General features: G+C 37.8%; 1 protein-coding gene across 1 annotated transcript in view; it reads left to right on the top strand.

Annotated features, from left to right (window-relative positions):
• The window catches only part of tmx3b (thioredoxin related transmembrane protein 3b), a 46,309-nt gene that overhangs the window by 9,820 nt on the left and 18,651 nt on the right, over positions 1-17,838 (top strand). Inside the window, exons 9-12 of the mRNA XM_028005043.1 lie at positions 940-1,006; positions 10,417-10,515; positions 17,206-17,263; positions 17,497-17,550. Of these exons, the coding sequence (XP_027860844.1) occupies positions 940-1,006; positions 10,417-10,515; positions 17,206-17,263; positions 17,497-17,550 (278 nt within the window). The remainder of the gene's footprint in view (positions 1-939; positions 1,007-10,416; positions 10,516-17,205; positions 17,264-17,496; positions 17,551-17,838) is intronic.

Genomic DNA, 17,838 nt, shown 5'->3' with positions numbered 1-17,838 from the left:
TTACTTTTCAGACTTCTCTAGTGACTGGAAAAAAAGGACAAAAAAACCCCAACTAGCTACAAATGCTGCAGCTTCTTTCAGTGTTATGAGATTTTGGCCTCAGTATGTCAAAAAAAAAAAAAAGATAAAAAAACTGTTATCTGCCAAAATTGGAATGGATTTTTTAAAGATTGTGATTGGCCATAAAACTGCATTCAGTGCATCCTACTATATGAAGAGGAAAACTACCATGCTCATCACCCTGAACACATCACTGCGACTGTGAAATGTGGTGGTAGCAGTATCATGCTGTGGGAATGCTTTTCTTCATTAGCAGTGGGGAAGGTGATTCTGACAGAAACCCTGTTCGATATTACAAAAGACTTTGTACTGGGGTGAAGGTTTGCCATGGTAACAACACTAAATATTAAGACAGAACTAAAATAGAATAGTCCAATTCAAAGCTTATTTATGTTTCAGAATTGCCCAGTATTTACAAAGTTTTCTCTCAGGGGGACATAAAGCAAATGTAAGACACACTTTTCAAACTTTACAGTTTGTCATATTGCTCTGCTTTCTGTTGGTGTAAAACATGAAATTCCAAATAAATGCCCTGAAGTTTGTAGCTGTAACATCACAAAATGTGAAAAAGTTCCATGTTTCTTCCAGGTGTAAAACTGTATCCACTGCACATATGCACAGAAAGTCTCACAAAAATTCTGAACTATCCCTTTAAAACTGCTGTAAAAAGGCAGGTCTTTTGCTAAATGTAACAAAACAAGATGATGTAAACCTCATAAATTGCTCCATGCTTTGTTTTAAATCATATTTTTTGACTTTTATACTTTCCTGTAGTGTTTATGTTACAGTTGTTATGATTTATAAAGTTGTAGTTAAATCAGCTTCAAGTGATCTTTTAATGACAATGAAGTAACACAGGGTTTTGTTTTTTTCCAACAGTCCATGTCTTTGCCAGAGCTACCCGCAGTCGTCGTCTTCAAGGATGGATCCCACTTTACTTATGATGGTAGGTATCTTGTTACTCTGGTCTTTGTCTAACACATTCTCCCTTGTCTTGTGCTTTTTCTTCCCGCTGTTGTTCTATCATTTCCCTCACCGCACAAGCTTATGGTGTGCCCGGCTCATCATAAACCAGCCAGGGCTCTGCCCTCTATTATAGCCATGTGGTTAGTCCAGGGATGTCGTGGTGGTTTGTCTCTGGGCGGACGTGCATAGCGGGCCTTGCTGTTGGGGCCTGTTCTGAGTGGGCGTTGGAGACCGCGGTTTCAGAAAAAGAAACAAGCACCGTGCTTGTTCGCTGTCTACACAGTTAAACAAAGCTGAGAACTGAACTGACACTGAAGCAACGACAAAATCTGAGTGAAACGGTTGGAGTTTTCACAGACAGGCTTCCTAGCTAGTCAGAAATTTTCTGGAAAACTGTGGATTTTGATCTCAGGTGTGGACATGAGTGGAAAATACAGTAGAGAGTGGAAAATATGTGCATTTATAGACCTTATATTCCATCCATTCTAAGCTTTGGAGAAGTAGTTTAGGATAAAAATGCTTAGTGTTGATAAGTATATTCAATGCTTATCAAAAATAAGATTTACTTCTATTAGTCAGTCAAATTGATTACATGTAATAATGACTTATAGTGAACAGTGACACTTTAACATTTATTCCTGTACTTAATGTTTATTAGCAAATTAAAAAATGACCTAAAATAGAATAGAATAGAATCACTGCGAGATCTCTCTCGTGGAAATAGGAAAAAGAAAAATAGTTTATGAGACATGGGTACCCATCAGTTTTTCAGAGTTAGAACACTGTACTGTGGTCCAGCTCTTGGGTCACCTAACAGCAAACTGGACTGGGTCTCAGCTCAGCCCACAGGGAATCTCAGCACACAGCTGCTGTTCGACCCGAAGGCCGTTCTGTTTGCAAGATATAGCCGCTCGCTCTTCTGGCCCAGATCATTGGATGGTTTCCCGCTTTGGATAACGGCAGAGCCAAATAAGAGATTAAAAAACAAACTATTCAAGAAGTTGCTGAGTAATGTCGATCATTTTGAGGGAAAGTGAGAGAAAACGTGTTGTTACAAAAATCATTCTACGTGAACAAAAAAGAGACGATACATAAAACTCTCCTCACAACTGAGTTCTCATAAGTTAATCAGGATTTGCCTGGTCTTCCCTCTGGATTCTGTGTGTTTCTCTGTTTTACTATTTATTTTTCTGAGTCATCTTTCAATCTGCTCTTGGGGTCAGACAGCCAGGGATGGAAATTAGGAACCTACTGTATATATTTTTTCACAACCTTAGAAAAGAGGAAACACGTAAGTAACAATTAGCTGCTTTTTCCCAGTCCAGTTTGGGAGATTATTAACTAAGCAAGGTCATGAAAATATGAATTGAAGATGCCATCGGCAAGACGTAAAAGATTGTCATCACTAACTGCAAGAGTAATGAAAAAAAGTATTTGTAGAGGACAGCTCAATGTGTTTGAAAGGTCAAATCTGAAGTGGACTTGGTTGCTACAGATTATGATTTCGTGTGACCTTTCTTCCTTACTCTTTGTTGGTTTTTTTCTTAAAATCTGGATTCTGTACAAATATCTTCTAAAAATCATTGCTTACTTAGTTTTAATATTCACAAGTTAGCTTAAAGGAATGGAAAATTTCAGATTTAAATCTTAAGTATGGCAAAATGTGTAAGAACCATTCAAAGATGTTAAGAGGAGCTGGAATTATTCTAATGCTAAAGGGATTCACTGATTCCTAAGGAGATATTAGTTTCTGAAAAAATATAAAGTTAAAACCTATTGATATGCATATTTTTTTATTCTTAACCCTTTAAACATGTATATTTCCTTTGTGACATTAATTGATATGCTGGTTAGTCTTTTAAAGATAAATGTACTTGCAAAAAGAAACAACCAGAAGATGAAAAATGTTTGCCCTCAAATATATTACACACACATTCATACAATAATCTAACATTATGTGTGACACACCAGAAGACACACACACTAGCTCTTGTTAAGAGAAATGTAGTATCAAAAATGTCATTTTCAGTGCTGCTTAATGGGACATTTCTTTCAACACAGAAATGTCTGCTATTGTGTAGGTTAACCATTTAAGTTTTGATTGATTGCAGTTTGAGAAATTCAAGCTGTATCTCTCCAACAAAGCCAAACTAGCTTGAAAATAAAGAAGCAAATATTACAAAATGTATTTAGAAACCCATTTACGCTTTTCATCGCAGCAGTGTGAGTCTACCATGTTGCTTCATTATGCGTTGAACATCAACGCCGGATTCTACCTCAACAGGCAGCCTGAAGCGGAAGTGAAGAGCGTCGAGGCACAGTGCCAATACAAACGGCCCCCAGTAGTGGCTGTTGGGAAGGTTGGGTACACGCCGCACGGCCCGCAGTAAAAAATCCATCTGTGTTGGGGTCTTGTAGCCCACACCCAACTGCTCCACCTGAGCGCTACAGAACATGGGCTTGGTGCTCCAGAACCGCAGGAGCAGAGGCTCGCTGCAGCAAACGTTGACCACAAAAACGCCACACTCAGCAGAGTCCTCCAGGACCCTGATGCAGAGGATGCGCCTGTCTGGCATTGCCATGGATGCGGCGTATTAAACCTGTCAAAGATGGAGCAGCTAAACTGGATGATAAAACGACCCACTGCGTGCTTCTTTTCTCCCCTGTTCTAATCTCTAAAAGTAAAAACACGTTTATTATCGAACATCACCGACTGCAGCTCGTCAAGCAGTCAATGACAGCAGAAAGAAATCCTTCCACTCCTCTCGTCCACTTCCAAGTCCTTGTTTTTGTTTCTTCTTCTGTAGCTCCACAGCATCTGTTTCTGTCTGCTTTGCTTTATTTCTCAGACTTGTCTTGCTTAAATTGCTCTGACTTGATCCTTCATAAGAGAAGAACTGATCCTAAATCATCTGATGTGGTTTTCTGTATCCCTCACTTTGCATGACGCTCTGTCAGAAAGTGTTTTATCAAATGTAATTTGGCTGAACTTCCATGACGCGTTTGCATAGCTGTCCAGTTTTATTTCAGGCAGTGTGGATCTTGCATTGAAGTTTTCCCACCTTTGAGACTTACGCATTTCTTTCATGTTCCAGCCACAAAACTGTGAACTGGGTGGAAATATGTGATATAGGGTTTTTAAAAATTAAAATCTATAAAAATAAGTTAAAATCTGAAGGTTGTAGTCTGCATCCTGATTCCCTCTTACTTTGTTAGCCCTAAATTAAATGCAGTGCCACCAGTTCCCCTCAGAAGTAAGAAACATCACAGCACTGATTCATCCATTATCCAGAGATTTAGTGTAATAAACCTGCTAAAACTGAGAGGCTGAGCAAGGAGAGTATTGATTAGAAAAGCTGCCAATTATATACTATAGTACTATAGTAATCTGACCTTTATGCAAGACTTGCAAGAAGGGAACTCCCGTTTAAAGTCATAAGACGACCTAATTAAAATCAGAAGTTTTTCCAAACTTCTATGTTTTGAGGTCACCTAGCTATCACTCACTTTGATACAGTGTTTGCTTGTGGGGATGCTTGTCTTCAGCAAGGACAGGGAAGCTGGTCCAGGTTGATTGGAATATACAGTACATAAAGTTAAATACTGGACAGTGTTTTTACTTTTTTGATCTTAAAAGGTCAAATATCTGAACTGTGACTGTAGAACAACACTGGAAACACAGCGAAACATGGCAGGAGCAGCATCAAGCTGTGGGGATGCTTTCTTGAACCATCTTCCTTGACAAATAACTCTTTGCTCTGCCCAGGTTGACTGGACTTGAACTATTAAAAAATCAAAAGGACAAAAGTTGTTGGTCTGCCACAGACATGAGTTGGACCAAAATAAAAGACAAAGAAGTTTGTGTTTAAAATTCAGAACAGTTCAAGGGATATGACCCGTTTGGCACAGCACTGCGTGACTTTCATGTTCATCTTTTCATAAACTGCAGTGTTGTTGTTTTTTTATCTCCTGGCTTTAGAGGCTGGCTCGTCCTAGGATATGCAAACAATATCTTCCCCTGGCAGTTCTATTTTTTTTTTTTTTTTTTTAGATTTTGAGTTAGTTCAGATTCAAAAACGCTTATTAGGAATTCACTGCTGCACCTCGGAGCTCTGACTGTGCAGGTCTGTGTTGTTTTAAAGAAGAGTTCCCACTGAGCAGAGACACGCTGTCCAAAAGCCAGCCCTCACTTTGTGTAACGTGATATTTGACACAGTGTTGTTTTAGCTTTGATTGCCGTTGCTGCGCACTTCCCAAAACAGCAGCATCCCGCTTTTGAAGAACGCCATTAAAATATAGTCCGGCACAGAGCCTCATGCATATTTAACAACTAAAATCCTCAGTGCCGTACTGCTGTGCTGGTGTAAGTTGTTACTGTGCTGCAGGCTCTCAGTAGTGTTGATCATTATGTGCGTGTGGATGAAGACACTGACCGACATGGTCTGTTTTATTACATTAACTTTAGGATAAAAGTTGTTTTTGTCATTGCTTCTTTCACAAGATTGGCATATTCTGAGGGTTCCAACTCAGTTTGGAAAGTTTTGGAATCTGATTTCAGTACTTTTCAGATTTGAATTAGTACAAAAAACATGAGCATTGAAAAAGTTGTTCTTCCAGATTTTATGTTTTCTTTGTGTGAATGTTGTGCTATTTCTTCTACCTTTTTTCTTTCTTTAATCGCTCTCTTCCTTTTTGCCATTTTTTGTTTCATTGCATGTGTTTTACCTTAAGTATTTTTTTCCACTTTCTTGTGTCCTATTATTTTTCACTCTTTCTTGCTTTTGTCCTTTTGTTCTACATTTCATCCTTCCCTTCATTCTTCCTTTTGTTCTATTGTTCCACATGTGAAATCTGCCAACTGTTCATATGCAGGACTGAAAACCCTGGAAATTCCAGTCTGGAATTTTTTGTACGTGGAAAATGTGTTTTACAATCCTAATTTGCCCTTTTTACTACTCTGTTGCATCAATGCTTTCTTCTAATTTGCATCAGTGGTTAATGGTTTGATGGTGTTGCACCTTTTAAGGAAATGCTCATGAATATGGCTGCCATGAAGTAGAACTTGTTTCACATCTGCTGATTGGGTTCATTTAAAATAGAGACTGAATAACAAGTCATAAAAATGACACTGTTTAGATAAGCTGGAAACAGGCAGTGTTTATCTCTGATTATTTGAATAGGGCGAACATGCTGAAGTAAAAGCTAACAGATAACATTTTTACCTTTGCTTCCATTTCTTTAGTTTAATTTAGGTTTAATGTGAATGAGTCAGTCCTTGTAAACAACAATGTTAAAATGCTACAGTGCTCTACGTTTACAGTAAAAATGGAAAAAGCTTTTAAAAATCTTTGCTTTCCTTCACTTAATGCTATAGATGACAACTGGTAAGAGTTCAGCCTTTTTATGCAACTGACTGGTCCTAGCTTACATAGCATCCTCCACATTTATTTGCATCTCTGGTAAAAGACATGATGTCACATAAATTAATTTTCTGCCTGATTTGAATGGCAGTTCTGTAGTATTTAATAGTTCACGGCTGTGTGGAGGACAGTAACTTAGCATATTGTTTTTCCATCAGGCATTGACAGTGCTCCATTTACAGTTGAACAACCAACCAGACTGCGACAGATTCTTTGTATATCAAACCTCCATAGCATGAGAGCCAGTGCTCTCTTATGCTGTGTTTATGCATATGTTCACCATTTCAACACAGTTTGTGGAATTGCGTGAATTGTTACTGTAATGGTCCAATTATAAAGTTAATTATTCTCATCCTGAAATGTTGCATTATTGCATTGCTATTACTTGACCTCATAGTGAACAGAAAGGTTGCACAATGTAGAACAGAGATTTGAATTGATTGCAAGCCTTTCCAGCCTGAGACTAAGTATTAAATCAATAACCATTAAGTTATAAGAGATGGTGCTGGATTGTGGAATGTGTATGAAGTATTACAAAACAAACACAGGTCAACTTTTTTTATTATGAGGGATAAAAAGGAAAATTTATTAAGGTGGTGTAGCACAAAATTAACTCTCCAGGTTTTGACACAGCATAACCCTGTGAATTTCACACCATTGATCCCATTATACAATCACTATTCATAACAGGAGCAACATGGAAAAAGCGACACACATTCTCTAAGATGAGACAATAGTTGCTGTTTCAAAGAATAACTTTCAATTCAAGCATACATGGCATTTTATGAAACAGTTAGTTTCTCTCTTCTGGTCGTCCATATCCGTGGCCTTCGAAGAACCCATTTTCCGTAGACTGGGCCATTTGACGCATAAATGCAAACATTTTAAAAAGACTTGCATAAATAAGCAATGCTTAGCCTGGTGGGGACACAAGGAAACCCTGGTGGCCCACCAGGCTTATAATACACGGGGGGAAACCCTGAAACAGATTCACAGTGTATTCGGTGGGATGGGGGTTTCTACTCTTGATGTTTGATCTAAATTTTAGAACTTGGTAAAGACCAGATTGTTTATTCATTACATGCTATAATTAACAGAGGTTGTAGGATTAAAAGAACCTTTCATTAGAAGCTATAACTGTTAAGTTCATCTATAGCATTACCTTGAAATCTCATGGTAATCCCTCTAATAGTTGGTGTCATTTTTTTATTCTTAGAGTCTTCTTATTCATCAGGTCTTGAGCGTCAGATCTCATTTCCTGCTCTCATTGTAATGTGTCTTAGTGTTTTATGGATGCTTGTCACATTATCTTATTCTCTGTAACGGAAGAAATCTTTTCATTTTTTACACCCTTCTTACACTTTATGTTCAACCGTCTGTCTTTTCATCCTCATCAACCTTCTGTCTCTGTTTAAGTTCTCTTTGATGAAGCTACTTTCCCTCCTCTGCTTTTCTCCACTGTCATTCTGTTTCTTTCTATTTGCATAGACTCCCAGGTCTTTTCTGCCATTAACCTTCATCCTTGAAATGTGTCAGCGCTCCCTCCTACCTCAGCTCCAAACTCTGACACCAGATCATCCCCTCTCCACCCACTGTCTGTTTTTATTCCCCTTCCTTCCCCTCATTTCTCCATGTTGTCTCCCCACTGTGCGAACTCTTGGCTGACGGGCTCCTGTAGGGCAGCATGAAATTTCTGAGCCTCATGCCCCGAGAAGAGAGCGACTCTAATTTGATTCAAGGTGAAGCAAGTTGAGTCGTGTACAAGAGCTTCATCAGATGGTACAACCTTAAAAAGAACGCGACCCCCACCTTCTTTTCTCGATTCACTCTCGCTCTGTTGCTTCTGGGGAAAAGTTGGGCAGCTGCATGCTGTCTATAAAGCCAAAACATCTGTGGGAAGAAGTCTTTGGAATGTCTACCAGATCGACTGACTCAGCAGGCTTTTACAGCAACACTCCATTGCCTTCGCATAGCAGTAAGGCTCTGGGAGAAATGCATTCTAATGCAACTGTAAGGAACAGTCTTGCACATTTAAAAGCGTGTTCGAGGGTTTTAAGTTGTCATGTTTGGTATTGTGCCCCCGGCTCCTTTGAGGCCCTGCAGCATGAGAATCATGTTAAAAATTATCAGTGTTCCTGTAATTACTTAAGTGGCAGTGTAAAGGTCAGAATAACTTATTAACATGTCATATTAAGGTTCCGGCTACATTTGACAGTAATTATGTGCATCCTTTTGCTTTTCTCAGCTTTTTTAGTTTCTAAAATGCCTCACTGATCTTGTTCTATAACCCTCATACTGCCTCCAGATGTTTGTCTAGAAATGATTTTTTTTTTCTTTTTGTGCATGACATGCATAAGATGCAATGCCTTGGAAAAAATATTATTGTCTTTGACCTTATATCCTTTGAATTATTTTCTCACTTGGTGACATTTTGTCAGTTCATGACTGCAAATCTTGCTATATTTTATTGAGATTTTACACGATGGACTATTACAAAGTGGCACATAAAAGAAAAAATGACATCAAGTTTTTTTAGAGTTTTACAAGTAAGATAAGTGTGGCATCCATTTGTATTCAGCACCCCTGACTCAGAATTTTTCAGAGCCATCTTCTGTTGCGATTACGGCTTCAAGTCTTAGAAATTGCCACTATCATCTTTTCACATCTAGCAACAAAGGCTTTCTTCTTTCAGGAATGGTTGTACCACATATTCCGCATTGGATTTAGGTCTGGACCCTGATTGGATCATTTTAACACATAAATCCGATTTCATATAAACTATTCTATTGTGTGTATATAGAGCTGTATGTTTAGGGCTGTGAACCTCCACCACTCAAGTCTTTGCAGAATCAGACTTTCTTCCAGGAGTGCCCTGTATTTTGGAATTATATTCCTCAGAAAAATCAGGGACTAGATGCATCTGCAAAAACTGAACTGTAGATAGCTGTAGATTTTTAGTATGAAAGATGCTAAAGTTCATGAAGACTGGTGTGAAATTTACCTGGAGAGAAAAAACGAGATTTACGACAACATGGATTTATTGTAATCAATATTGCCTTAACAAGATTCAGCTGTTATATAGCAGTCACGTCTTACTCATATTGCACACCCCTAAACGATAGCTTTCTTCTTCCCACTTTTTCTTCAAGATCAGATGTTCAATGTAAACAACTAATATTTGTCCGTTTAATACTCATAATCCACATGAGCTGTGGATCTCTGTAGTACCTCCACAGCTAAAAAAAATTTATAACCATAGTTGAACTAGATTTTATTTAGGGGCATCAGAGTATAAAAAGAGCTAAAGTCACAGCACACCAGTTTTTGCCTTTTTAAAAACAGTTGGAAACTATGTCATTTTCTTCACTCTTCACAGTTATGAATTGCTTTATGTTGGTCTTCCATATATAAATAATATTTCCAGTTTGTTGGCTGTCAAAGTGGTTTGTATACTTGTCCATAGTAGTGTATGCATTAAAAATAGTATGAAATAGTTTTTTCTTTCTTGCTTTTTGTGATTGACAAGCAAAACTGATGAGAGAATCGGGACAGAATAGAAATTATTAATGTCAAATGGATAATTTAGTATTTTTGACAACCATTTATTTGATAAATAAAACATGTTTTGTTCATCCAGTATAACTGTTGACAATCCACCCTGAACAAAATATTCTCAACCCTGTTATTTTATCTGTTCACTTATATATCCATCTATAGTGCCGTTTATGACCCAGACCACTTCAGACGCCTCTGATCTTTGTTTACGTGCCCCATGTCTGTGAATGCTCAGACAGTGTCTCGCTCTTTACCCCCCGAAGAGGTTACATGTTGTAAACACTGTGATCTTCTGACAGTCCAGCCATCAATAGTTTTCTATGTTTTGCTTTTGATATCGACAGGTTGTGTGGTGAATCTCAATAAGCTGCTCTGTCCCCTTGTTTCTGAAAGATTCCCCCCTGTATGTTTGCAGAGTATGAGGACGGCAGCCTGTCGTCGTGGGTGAACAAGGAGCGCTTCCAGGGATACCTTCATATTGATGGCTTTACCTTGTATGAGCTTGGAGAAACAGGTAGCGCATTCCACTTGCAGCCTTATTTCATTTTCATCTTTTTTGATCTAAAGAATGTTATTTTGCAGCAAAGCATATTGTTCTCCAACATACACATGTAACCTTCCAAGAAATTTTCCAGCATAACCCCCAATTTTTTAAAGAAATATGTCACTGTTATACAAATAAATGCAAATTCTAACATTTACAGAGTTAAATTTGAGATGTATAGTGGCCATCCATTTCTGGTTTATCACATACATTTGTGACTTTTAAGGATATATTTGATTTTCAATTTTTAAAATTTGGTTCAGTATTTGTCAGGAAATTTTAGTGATTTTTATTTTTTAACAATAATTCTGCATACATGTTTGAATTTATAGATAGTTTTCTGTAATCCATAGAGGATTAAAATTAAAATTTTATCATACCAAATCTGATTTCCGATTTTAATTTTAAAAAAATTCTCGCTTCCTTTTTTTGAAAGACATGACATAAGATCGAAAATATTTTCCAAAATTGCATCTTACTACAATCATCCCTTCGGTGAATTGATTTGAATTTGAAGTCCAAATAAATGTAACACTTATCACCCTACCCAAGGCCTAGCATCTTGTTTGACAATACTTTGAACAGTGGAAATCCAAGGAGTGCATGGGTGAAAAGAAATCCAGATTTTCCAAAAATGAATGTTAAACAATCGCACAGCCTTAGCTAAAATATATGGTGTGGATCCCGAGCCACGTTGAATGCTGAAAGTAAATACAATTCAAGAAAACTAAAATAACTATCAATTTTAAAAGTTCAAACACCAAATATTCTTCAATATGCATTAATACACAGACTGGAAATCATTTTAGCACTATGGTAGAAGCCAGCATCAGCAGTCATCCTTGTCTCCTTTCTTGGTTACACACAGCCAAGGAGCATATGAGAACTTCTTCCTGGAAATGTACTTTAGTTATGTTTTGATAATATTTCTTTACCAGATGAAACGGAGCTCAAATGTTTTACAGACTCATTTTAATGCTTTTCTGCTTTATATTTTGCACTGTAGCTGTGGTTTTTTTATTTTGTTCTTTCATGCATATAGCTCTTCTTTAATCTTTACGACCAAAGATGCTTTTAAACATTTCTAAACTGCATATTAAAACACAAGCATAAATCAAGCATGTCAGCAAAATGTTGTTATATAAAGAACGCCCTAATGTTTGGCAGCCTCGCCTTCAAACGTGTCGCTTGCCATAGGGCAGCTTTAAAATTAAAAGTCAAACATCTTCTATCAGAAGCTTGTTCAGCTTCAATTGTACTCGTGGATCTATTTTTTGCTCAGTCTTTATGCCCTCCAGAAACAGCCAGATTTGTTATTCTTGTTCAAAAACTCCTTTCCTTGTAAAGGTAATTTAAGCTCAAATGTGAAATGCAAACTGCCTCTTAAACAGCGGTACACTGATACTCTGTGCAGTGCCTCTCTAATATTAGACACAGTATTTTCTTCCTTCATAGGCTTTATACTTACAGCATTAGAGCAGCTGTGGTTTGCTGGATAACGGGCTGGATTCCAACAAGGTGTGCAGTTTAATGCACGGATTTTCTATATGTTCACGTTTCCTAAGGCAAGAGAGTTAACCCTGATGTTTTCCCTAAAATACTTACTGGTGCAAAAATGTTAGAATAATCTGTACACTTCTCCAGTCGGCTTTCACTCCTTTACATTTTACTTCCATTAAACTGAAATTTCTCAGACTTTGTGAGCTCTTTTCTTTATTTTAACGGCACACAAATTCACACTGAAAATATCCAGTACAGCATTGTCAACTTCACACGCAGAATGTTTAAGTGGAACTAGTAGTGCAATGCGTTGTTTTGTTGGGTAACTTTTAAGTGACACCCAAACAGCTGTCTTTATGCTCGGATATTTGGAGAGATTAAGGTTTCTCACGCAGCTGCAGAAAGAAAGGATGACCGAACCATGTCAGGGTGTGCATTTTTCAACAGCAGTAAGGCACACAGCTTGCTCTGCACTTAGCTAAATTTCTCACCTAAAACAACTTCAAACTAAATGTAAGCATTTCAGATATGGAAGTCTCCACTAGAGCGGCTTTAACTGGTTCTGCCCCAGTCCAAATTAATCTCCATTTAGTTGCTGTATGCGGTTCTTCCCCGTTTTCGTACTTTTTTCAGGAGTAGTACAAGCCGTGCCAGCCAGCAGACTGAATTCAATGATTGTCTTATTTATGTCACTGCAAACTCTATACAACAACATCTCAACCACCAAAGTGGGCTGGCGGACACGTTGTCTACTATCATAAAGCTGCACAGCATGGAGAAGTGTAATTACGAATTTAATCTTGAGCACCGCCATGAGCACACGTGTCAGCTTTTGGAGTGGAATGACCGTGTTTCGCTACCCTGCAAGCAACATGACTCTCAGAAGAATGGGCAGAAATGAAAAAGAGAGAAACTGCATTTCTAGTCAGCGATCTGTTGGACGGAGCAGTCAGAACTACATAATATTTATTAGTTGCGTTGTGCAGTTATTTCTTTGTTTTGAATTTTTCTTTTTAAATAAAGTTCATGTGTGGATTTTGCTTTACATCTGTTGACCTCATTACCTAAATCTAAAACCTTGCGGTTCTCCATTGCTGAGTGTTGCTGCAAACCTCATTAGAATGTCGACCAAGGCTGCTGCACGCTGACAGCCTCCCAAATTCCTGCCTAAATTCACACCCACAATGCAGAGGAACAAACTGTACTGTTTTGGCTGTAATTGATCAACTGTGGTAGAACCAAACCAGACAACAACCGGTTAGAAGGAGACATGATGATGGAGAAGTGGTTTAAGTCCGGAGACATGGGATTGCCACTGGTTGCGGGATCTCATCTCCATTTCTCTCTGCATTGGGATCTCCTCGTGTTGAAAATTCTTGTTTTTCCATCATGGAGAAAACACCGTCCCACTTCCTCCATCATAAGCAGTTTTACATTTTTGAAGAAGATTTGGCAAGTTATTTATGGGTGTAACCCCTGTACACAACTGTATTCAACCTGCATATGTGGCGCCATTTTGAAGAGAGAATAAACAGGCTTTCCACTGGTAAAAGGTTAATTATGTAGAAGCACTGTAAGCACTGTAACAACAACAAAATCAACCAAACACAAACCTTACTACTTTACTACTCTCTGTGTAAGTGAATACTGTTTGATTCTATTTAGGCTACTTCATGTTGCTTTCTTTCTCCTTTTAGCCAGACTTCCTGCTTTTTAAACCTTAGCAATAATGCCTTAATTGGATAAACAATGTGTGACTGTTCAAGAATTTGCTGTTTTAATTCATGTGAATGCTTGAAGGAAGTTTAAAAAAAAAAAAGAAAGTTGGCAGAAGCCCTGTTGCTGGAGTCTTTTCAACCGAATATCACATTTCATGGACTGCAGCTCAGTGGAGCTGCTGGGATGACATTTTATGCTTAAAAAATCCCCCCCTCCATCCCACACATCATAAGTCATACTGACACAGAACTCTGTACCCACATCTAAATACTGGTGTGACCCAAAAAAGTCAATGAAGAGCCTGAAACTGTAATTTAGGTTTATTTAACTGTGAGGATTTAAAGGACAGAGAGGCAGACAGGGAGATGAATTGGGTGCATATTGAAAGCAGAATATGTTTGGCGATATTAAAAAGCACTTCTCCTTTTATATTGTCGTGCACGGGAATATTGGAAGGTTATTCTTCAGAAGCGGAGACAACCGCAATAACAACACAGGAGAACCAGAAAACATTTGTCATCTTCCACATACCAATCTTTGTGTCCTCTCGTTTTTCTACATTTATCACATGAATATCACGCTTGCTACATATTTATACTGGATTTAAGGCGCAAACTGTTAGTCTTCAGCTGGGTAAACAATACAGTCACTAAACCAGTGGATTATAAAACTGAGCTGGCTATAGTTTCTGAAAATGCTCTGGCAAATTTACAGAAAAACGATGCGAGGTCTCAGTTGGATGCATTAAATTAGATTCTGTCGCCAAGCGGGTCTTTAAGCTTGTAGCAGACGATCTTTTAACTTGATGGATTTGAACATTTATAAGTTATTCAGAAATTCTCTCTGATGAAGCATGATTTCATTCTCATCCTGAACCTTTTGATGTGAGCGATGATCAGAGCTTTGGCATTAAGAATCCAAAACATCTTGACCCACGTGACACGGTAATCAAGCCTTAATAATGGAAGAGCTCGAATTGATTCTCGTTTTTAGATATGGGCCTGTAGAAAACAACCTTGAGTTTTATATTTCACTGTGTTTGCTCTCCATCTCTGGGTCACAAATAACACCAAACATGCAGAGAGACTTGATAGCAGAGAGTAGCAAGCTGAAAAACTGGTGAGTAATAATAAATCTCTGAATCTGATTTTTGTAGAGGCATGTTTCGCATTTAACACCAAACTTCTGAAGCAGGACCTAAGCTCATGCGAACTGTTGATAAAGTGAAAAAGCAACAAAAAACATTTTGGCTTGTCTCTCCTGATGTCCAATTAATGGCGCATTTGATGAAATCCGAGTCAATTGGAGATGAAGATGAAAACAAGAATAAAGCTTTGGTCAGTTTAGAGTATGATGAAGACTAAATAGTTGGGTTTCACATACAAAGGTTTTGGCTGTAATTGATCTTTTTCTACCCCATATTTATGCTTATATTCGTACCCCTCACATATTTTGGTTTAAAGTTTTAATTATTCAACCAAGAATTAAATTATTTTATTTATATGGTGCTGATTTACAACACATCATCTCAAGGCACTTTACACAAAAGAAATTCAGTTCAGTCCAATCATGCATACATGCCAATTGATCCTAGTTGAGCTTAAAATACACAGAGCTGAGCTGGTGATTTTATCGGAGAATCTGAAAAATGTAATGAACTTGTTTTGCATAAACCTATCTTAATACAGTATGTGTAAAAGCATAATAAGCCCCCTTTAAAAAATCCTCAGTTATATTTACTTACATAAGAAAAACAAAAACAATGATGCATAAGAAGTGTTAGATTTTTGCTACCTTACTCGAAAACAAATAGTAAATTACTATTAGTAACAGTAATATCAACTGAAATGAAGTGAACAACTCCAAGCACAAAGTTCTTTGGTGAAATTAATGTTTCCATGTGAGTAATTTTCCATTACAGCTACATAGTCCTGCAGTGATGACAGTAGTAATCATGCTCCTTAGCTGGTCGTATTATTGCGCCGTAACTATAATTATTGTCCTTGCAGAAGAAAGAGAGACATTTTACAATTTTTGCAACATTTGGACCTGTAATTTGCAGTGAAAACCTGCTTAATGAGCTAACGACGTTGTTACCACACAGAACAATATAAGCCAGAAGAAGGTACTTGAACATGTGAGAAGTTTAGAAGATAAATATTGGGGCGTTTGGGTTTCCTTTATGAAGCATGATAAAATAATCGTATTCAGATCGCTGGTTAATATTAACATTGAAGAGAATACATTGTTCCTTTTTGGCCTAACAGGAAGTGTATCCCAAATTAAAAAAAAAAAAAAAAAACTGCACTGATGTTTCAAAATCCCAGTACTCTATTAGACAAACTGCTGATGAATTACTTTTCTATGCATATTATTCTAGCTCAGTGTACCTTCTTAAGTTCTCAAATCCTTGCTGGCATTAATTATGCACATTCCCGCTTGAGAAACTCCCATGAAGACAGGCGCTCTGCAGTTGGAAGAAATGCACACAAACTAAGCCATATATTAAGATTTCCTCTCTGCAATGCAAGTATTTATCTCTTCTCCTAACTCCAGGCTGTCCACTTTCTCTACATAACCTTTCTGCATCAGTGACCAGCAGGGGGCAGGCTGCCTCTCTCATCTAAATTTCAAGGGGCTTCCAGCCTCAAACCGTAGCAGCTTAAATAGGAGACCTTTTTAAGTTGTGTAAGAGTTTGTTTTTTTGTTTTTTTAAGTAGACCTATTTGTCATTTCATGGGTTTTGGTTTTGAATGGCACCTAAATAGCTCTGCTACCAACTGAGCACTTGTTTCCTGCACAACAAAGCAGAAAGCTGAAGTTAGTTTAATGTTTGAGTGATTAATGGGTAAATCACCCTCCATGCCTCTTCTTTTCTTTTCCCTATTGAGCGCTGCTGAAGCATCTCTCATGCAGCTCCTACAGTTTGGAAAAGTCTGGAATTTAAATATTTTCTCAAATCTAAATTAATATGGAAGATAAAAAATGTGTCCGTCCGTCCATTTATATATCTAACTTTCCCTCCGTCCATCTGTTTGTCCCTCCTTTCATTCGTTTGTTCGTCTTTCTGTTCATCCATCCATTAATGACCAAGTTTATGTGCCTTGGTTTCACATGATTCCAGTGTACAAATATTTAATATGCGTCCACAGATCTGACTATTCATACACCCGTTCATCTGTACATTCATTCACACTTCCACCCATAAAGTCTGTAATATCTGTTGTAAAGTTCCTATGCATTATTATTTCAGTTGTACTTATTGAATATTGTCTCTGAATATCAAAGGACTTCAGAGATTTCCTTTAGGATAAAGAAGTAATTTTGATACAAAAGTTGTATAAGAAGCCTCCTGCCAGTGTCTAACTGGTCTCAAATTGTCTTCTTCTTTTCTTTATTCTGTGACTTAAAAAAAAAGTAATCGATGTCTTCCTGCCACAGGTAAATTGGTGGCAGTTGCGATCATCGACGAGAAAGACCCCACAGAGCAGAGCGGCAGGTAAAGAGAAGACAGAAATTAAAAAGTTGTGCCCGTAATAAACAAATGGCTCTCCACACTCTCCACCATAGCAGCATTTTGTTGTGTGGCTTTCGAATAGAGATAAGACTGACTGTTATTGTTTGGAGCTGCCCACAAATTGCAGCCAGCGGCTATAAATAAATAAAAAATAAGAAAAAAAGGGATGGGCTCTGACTTATGTGGCTTTTCACTCTCTTCTCATTTGCTTTTAGATTAAAGACCTTGATGCAGCGGGTGGCGAAGGAATACAGAGAACAGTTTAACAGGTGAGGCACGGAGACACGATGAGGTCAGAGATGAAAATCCAATTTATACATTTATTTCAGGATGGCGTACTCGCTGGGGAAATGCTGCCAGTCTATTCAGAAGCAAGTTTATGCCGTTGTCAGGGCACGTCTATTTTCCTTTTCTTTTTTTTTGTAGCGGTTCAGTAGAAAGGTAATTATGTGAAATGTCAGCTTCCAAATATAGGTGTTCTTTTCAGCTGTCAATCACAACCACCGCTCAGCCTTTATTAATGCATAATTTTCTGTTTACCTGCGCAATAACAACTC

This window comes from Xiphophorus couchianus, chromosome 21 (genome assembly GCF_001444195.1).
Source record: "Xiphophorus couchianus chromosome 21, X_couchianus-1.0, whole genome shotgun sequence".
In the NCBI taxonomy this organism is placed as follows: Eukaryota; Metazoa; Chordata; class Actinopteri; order Cyprinodontiformes; family Poeciliidae; genus Xiphophorus; species Xiphophorus couchianus.
Note: the sequence above shows the minus strand (reverse complement) of the source record. Positions and strands in the feature narration are given on the sequence as shown.